The sequence below is a fragment of the Pipistrellus hanaki genome, assembly GCF_964339955.1.
Source record: "Pipistrellus hanaki genome assembly, chromosome: 16".
In the NCBI taxonomy this organism is placed as follows: domain Eukaryota; kingdom Metazoa; phylum Chordata; class Mammalia; order Chiroptera; family Vespertilionidae; genus Pipistrellus; species Pipistrellus hanaki.
The window spans coordinates 4084467-4090837 of NC_140518.1; the positions used below are offsets into that span (position 1 = coordinate 4084467).

At 54.2% G+C, this 6371-nt stretch overlaps 1 protein-coding gene across 2 annotated transcripts in view; it reads right to left on the bottom strand.

The window, feature by feature from the left end:
• The window catches only part of COG1 (component of oligomeric golgi complex 1), an 11399-nt gene extending 5238 nt beyond the window's left edge, over nt 1–6161 (bottom strand). For both annotated transcript variants that reach the window (XM_084862129.1, XM_084862130.1), the window contains exons 1-6: nt 5791–6161; nt 2557–2798; nt 2234–2415; nt 1951–2121; nt 950–1106; nt 235–445 (exon numbers count right to left, since the gene is read on the bottom strand). In XM_084862129.1, the coding sequence (XP_084718255.1) occupies nt 235–445; nt 950–1106; nt 1951–2121; nt 2234–2415; nt 2557–2798; nt 5791–6105 (1278 nt within the window). In that variant the 5' untranslated portion in view covers nt 6106–6161. The remainder of the gene's footprint in view (nt 1–234; nt 446–949; nt 1107–1950; nt 2122–2233; nt 2416–2556; nt 2799–5790) is intronic.
• Nucleotides 6162–6371: the final 210 nt, after the last annotated feature.

Sequence of the window (6371 nt, forward strand, 5' to 3'; positions counted from 1 at the left end):
CAGGCTCTCCATCAGGCTCAGATGGCATGACGCTGGCAGGGGACAAAGTCATCCCTGATGGACACAGACACGTTCCTGACCACCTGACAGAGGCCCGGGGTCTCTGTGCAGATCCGGAAGAGCCCCCCGGAAGGCATGCTAGGACTCCCTGAAGTGAGTCAGCAGGGAAAGAACACACTGCAGACAGTCACAGGTCACACCAGGACTGGCCCTAAAGCCCACTGCCCACGGTACCTGTAACCGGTCGAGGAACAGCTGCTGCATCAGGTCCTCCCACAACAGGAGGGGCCTCTCCAGAAGCCGCCGGCACACCACGTCCCAGCTGCGGCTGGTGGCCTCGCTGGCAAGGAGCTCCCACACCGCGTCCCGGATGCCCGCCAGGCCCTTCATGCTCTTCACGAACATGAGCAGGCTGGTGATCCCCTTCTTAATGTCTTCCTTGCACCTGCAACACAATCGTTTTCCTTAGGCCTCACCGGATTCCTGATCCCACACCTTTGTTAAGAGAGAGAGCAGGCCTCCCTCTGCAAACCTCCTAACACATAAACATGCTATCTCAGAGCAGGTACAAATGTGCATAAGCACAGCCTGTGGCCTGTCCACCGGACCTAGCCTTGCTTCTCTGAGGCATCTGCAGGGAAGTTGAGAGCCCTATTGAGTGTTAGGAACTAAAGAAAAGTTTATGGTGACAGAACTCTTCCATAGAGAATTTTAAATCCTCTACGTAGTATTTTGAAAGACAGATTCCTTCTTAGTTCCCTACAGTAGGGGCTATCCCGCCATGAAGCTGGCGACAGGTGGCCGAGTGAGGAGCCGACGTGACCTAGTGAGCGGTGCGCAGAGCATCATCCAGGAGGTCAGGCTTGTCCCTCACTCATCACTGGCCCTATGGCCACACACGAGGCTGCCAGGGCGGTGTCTGCGGCTCGGGAAAGCTCTGCCTACTCACATGTGGATCCACTTCTGCAGCGTGTCGGTGAGGTACTCCTGGCTGATGGGATGTGCGAGGGTCCGCAGAGCCGGCCGGAACTCGACAATGGATGCTGGCAGGTGCTTGAACCAGCTGCAGAGCTTCATCTCTTCCTGGAGAACACCGACGCCCTTTTCTAAAGAGAAGGCCAAATGAGAAGGACCCGGGCCATCCTCTGAACAGCATATTAAACAATGGACCTAGGAATTTCCAGACCATCTAGTCTCCCTCTGGGCAGGGCAGACAGGAGCCCTGAAAAAATGGGGGGAGGGGAGGAAGGGAAGCACAGAATATGTCCAGGGCTCCGTCATCAGGGAGCTGGCATCTCCCTCCAACTCCGGTCATCCTATTGGTTGAGAAGGCAGGGAAAGCAAGGGGAGGAGAGGAAGAAGTCCTGGTGCTGTGCAGTCCTCGGCATTTGCAAAGTAGAACTCAAGTTGTCAAAAAGGTGATGCTTCCTGTTTCTCACCGTCCTCCAACCTCCCTTGAAGATCTGAGGGAAGAACTGATGGCCACTCATCCTGATCAGGAGTTGTAACTCTTCAGAGGTGACCGCTCCCTCCAGCAGGGCACAGGCCACGCTGTGTGACTCTGGAAGGCCCCTCACTGTGCCTCGGGGCCTTTGCACATCCTTTTCCCTTTGCCTGGCACTCTTTTCCTTGCCTTCCTCACCTGACTAAGTCTTATTCAACTTCTAGTAAGAAGTAACATTGGTAAGGTCCCTCATGTCAATGCTCCCAAGCCAACTTCTACTCCACCTTCAGAGCAAAGTCCAATATTGCTATCAAACAGGTATGTGTGCATTTGACTTCAAAATCTGCCTCTACCACTAGACTGATACCTCTACGAAGGTGGGTTCCGTATTTGTCCAGCTCACTGCTGTATCCCCAGAGCCTAGTATAGTAGCTGGCAGATGGTAGATGCTCAATAACCATCATTTGAATGAAACAGAAGATAAGAAAGGTTGGCTACGCGCTTACCGGTAGGATGCTGGCCTGTGATGGTCTCCAGAGTTGAGAAGAGCAAGCCGCATGGCAGGGAAGGGTCTGGCAGCAGCCCTTCTGGTAAAGTGTAGAAGAGAGCATGAGCTTGGTTCAAAGTGGTGGCCAGCAACTCCACTAACGAGCAGATCTGAGCCTTGATACCAGCACCTACGGAAGAAACCATCCCTGTAAACACTCTCCTCTAGGAACGTTTGTAACAGGAAATGCTCTGCATGCTTCCGTCTCCCCCACGCATCCTCGCCCATTCCCGTGGTCCCACCATGGTGCGGCTGGTTGAGAAGTTTCTGAATAGCTGCCTTTCTGGCCAACAGGAAGTCTGCCAGGGCCTGGCGAGGAGAACTCTCTTCTAAGAGCATGATAGAGCACAGGGCCTCCGCTACTGCTTGGTCCGACACGGCCTGGCATTTGAGCAGCATCTTGCTTTCCTGCAGAATGGTTGTCCTAGAGAGATGACAGAGGTCACCAGGGGATTTTGCACATTTTGAGGCAAGAGCCTTGGTGCCCAGGAGAGGAGACAGCTCCACAAAGCTGCAGTGGTGAGGCGCAGCCCTCGCCAGAGATCATCGTGCTGGGCCCACCTACCGGAAGTGGCTGGCCGCTGCCACCTGCCGGATGAGTATGGGGAAGCGGGAGAGGACGGGGCTGTAGCGCGAGCCGGAAGAATCCAGCTGGAGCAGGCTGTGCAGGTGGCAGCAGAGCAGGTAGAGCTGTGTGGCGTGGAGGTGCTGAGAGGCTTCCATGGAGCTCCAGATCTTCTCAGGAATTTCTAGGAGGAGCTTGATCTGGGCAGCCATGCTGTAGAACTTCTCCCGGGACGGCTGTGGCTACAGGGAAAGGCACAGGGTCAGAGGAGGAAACACAAGCAGGGGAGTGCTGGGCAGGCTGAAGCGTGGGGGCACTTTAGGGTTCACAGCTCTCAAGGAGCCGGATACAAGGAGCCAGTGGCCTTCAGCAAGGCATCAAAGCGCAGTGCGGTGGAGTGCCTGGAGGGGGCGTGCTGCGCAATCCCACCAGTTTCTCCTAGCTGTGGCGAGCAGCTCCGCTCAGGCCCAGGGAGAGGCATGCTACCCTGGTCATGGCACCGACTGGTTACCACTGCTCCTGTGATGCCTCAATGGCGCCGAGCCCTATGGACCCCTCCTGAGTACACTTTTCCTTCCCTTTCCAGATGTTCAGCCTCTTACACATTCTCCTGCTTCCAGTGCATCATAGACTTCCTTGCTGGCTGTTCTATTCACTAGCCCTCCACCGAATCTTCACTTGTCTCAGTCCTCATGCCTCCACCCCTGTCAGTCTGTCCTTTCACTTCAGGAGTCTCTTCCCTCAAGCATCACCTCTAAGCAGACCACTACCACATCTTTATCTATAGTCCTGTCACGACTCTGAATCCCAGTCCAGCCTTTTGTGCTGCTGCCTGCTAGGTGTCACTGCCTTCCATTATCAGTCCACTTCAAACTAACTCCATCTCCCTCACAAAAATCTTGGCATCTCCTCCCTATCTATCTTAGCACACTCTACTGCTAAATTCCCCAAAGACTCGTCCTTCTGATGGGCTCTCTTGATATATTTACCCTCTAAGTTTCTGTTGCACTTCCACGACTCTAATGCAGGTCATCATCATATCACCTCGCACTCAGATTCATCCAAAAACATTTATGTAGCCTGTGCTGCATTCATTCTAATCCTCCAGTCAATCCTTTTCCTTTACTGTCAAGTTTGCCTTCTTCAGACTTGTATACATGCATATAAGTACAACCAATGGACATAAAACTCTGGGGAGGGAGGGGGGCAAAAAAAAATCAAAATATATTAAAAATAAATAAATAAATAAATAAATAAAAAGAAAAAATAAATAACAGTAGCCGGGAAAAAAAAAATGCCCCCTTTGAGTCATTGTACTTGATTGTATTATTAATAAATCTGTATAATTAAAAAGGAAAAAAAAAGTTTGCCTTCTTCAGCAGCTACTTAGATATTATCTTGGCTTGGTTTTAAAGGCTCCTCACTGCTTCCTATCAGCCTGGTAGTCAATGGTTCCCATCCTCCACCACTTTTTCCAGGGGCCCTTGAATCCATTGGTTTGCATGTGTGGGGCAGAGGGACCATGTCATCTCCCAAGGAATGTCCAGCAGTATCTGGAGACGTCTGTGATGATCACGGTGGGGAGAGGGAGGGTGTTGCTGACAGATGGAGGCCAGGAATGTGCTTCTACACTTCCACAGGACAGCCACACCCACAAAGAATGACCCGGCCCCAAATGTCAACACACCGAGGGTGAGGAACCCTGCTTTAATTAAACTCATTTCCAGTTTTAATTGTCTTTACATACTTCAGACCCACATCCCAGGCCTCATCTGTCCTTAAGGCCCCTCTCTGCTGAGAAGGAAGGACTGAGTCTGAAACAACTTCCTTCGGAATTCTTATGGCAAGTGTGCACAATTATTTTGGAAACTGATCACCAGAATGCTAAAATGTTTTCTGCTACTGTGCATTATTACATTTTTCTTGGATGTAATAGCTGGAATAGATTGTAAGCTCTGTCAGAGCAGGAACTGGGGGACTTCTATTTCTTTGTGCCCTAAAGAAAGGCAGCGTTTGATGGGTTTAAGTCAGATATATTATAGCAACTGTAAAAATAAATGCATTTCTAAAAGCAAGCAAGAGTACAAGTTCATTTACTAATCAATCTTGAAGCATGACTTAGTTGTAACAAAGACTGGCCACTTAAGGAGGGACATGTACTCATTTCAAAAATCAGCTATTTCCCATTTTCTTAACTTTTTTTTAAAATTGATTTCAGAGAGAGGGAGAGAAGGATAGAAATATCAATGATGAGAATCATTGATCAGCAGCCTCCTGCACACCTCTACTTCGGATTGAGCCTGCAACCCAGGTGAATGCCCTGACCCAGAACCAAAAAGAATCGAATGGTGACCTCCTGGTTCAGGGGTCGACGCTCAACCACTGAGCAACACCGGCCGCCCCAACCTTCTATTGTGGGAGCCCTGCCTACTGACCTGACTTCCTCTAAAACCCGGGATGTATTAAAAACTTCCAAAACGGAGCTAAGTGGTACTTTTGCAGTTTCTCCTTGCACGTCGCTGTAAGGTTCTCATCCCAGGTTTTTAAGAACAAATCCATGTTGACCTTTCCCGCTCTCGAGCCCTTTTCTTTTCAAGCTGTCACTGTCCCCAAGTCAACACTGTCCTCCAAACACAGAACCCAAACGCTGCTCCAGTCTGAGGGTGTGCTCGGGGCTGCATGCCTCCACCTCAGGCCGGATCATTGGCGGTCGGAGGAGAGAACACTCGGGATCACCTGACTGGATAACCTGAACTCACTGCCGTGGACATGTTCCGCTATTACAGGGCCGGCTTGATGCTGGAGTCCGGGGCGACCCTCCAGCCACGGATGACCTAGCTCCTTGGGGTTGTGGGCGTGATTCTGGGGAACTGGGTGGGGAAGGCAGGTATGAGGCATGAACGGCTAGGGGGACCATGTCAACGTGGCGAAATGTGTGCTAAGGAGAACGTCGGGAAATGTCACAGGGAGAAGGCCGCGCTGTCAGGCCAGGGAGACCCCAGGTGTTTCCCGCTAACGTCGGACGTGGGAGCCCAGGGAAGGCGAGGGCTTCCCGGCCGGAAGTCGCGGAGGGTCCCGCAGGAGGAGCCCGGTGGCCCGGCGGGTGGGTCAGCGGTCAGCAGCCAGCGGGAGGCCTGCGGGCCGCGTCCCCGAGCAGAGGAGCCCCCGAGGTGGCGCCCGCTCCCCCCGGAAGCAGGTGAGGCCGCGCGCGGGGGCTGCGGGGCCCGGACTGACCTGCGGGGCCCGCGGCGGCCGGGGCGCGGCCGAGCCCGCCTGGCGGAGCCGCGCGCAGTACTGGTCGGTGGCCCGCACGGCGTCCACCAGCCCCTCGGCGCAGCGGCGCATCTGGCCGATGGTGTCGGCCGCCTCGATCAGGTCGCGGTACCGCTCGCCCACCATCTGCCGCAGCTCCTCTTTCTTGTGCTCGATCTCGGCCCGAACCTGGCGCTCCAGCCCTCGGATCTCCTCCGCCCCGTGGGTCTCGAAAAGCGCCGCGGGGTCCCGCAGATCCAGCCGCTTGAACGCGGCGGAGGTGGCCGTGGCCGCCATGATGGACCCGTCAGCAGCCCCTCAGGTCACTTCCGCCCGGCGGCCCCCCGCCGCGGGCGCCATCTTGGTTGGGGGCGGAAGCACTTCCGCCCCGCTGGCAGCAAGGCCTGTTTCCGGCGGGCGCTGAGCGGCGTTTTTAAAAAGGGGAGACCACGCGGTTAGGTTAGATCGCCGAGGCTGACCGGCTGTGTGCGGGCCCAGCCTCACGGCGATCTGAAGCCCTTCCCAGCGCAGGCGGAGCCTTTCCTCGTCGGAGTGAAAGATCG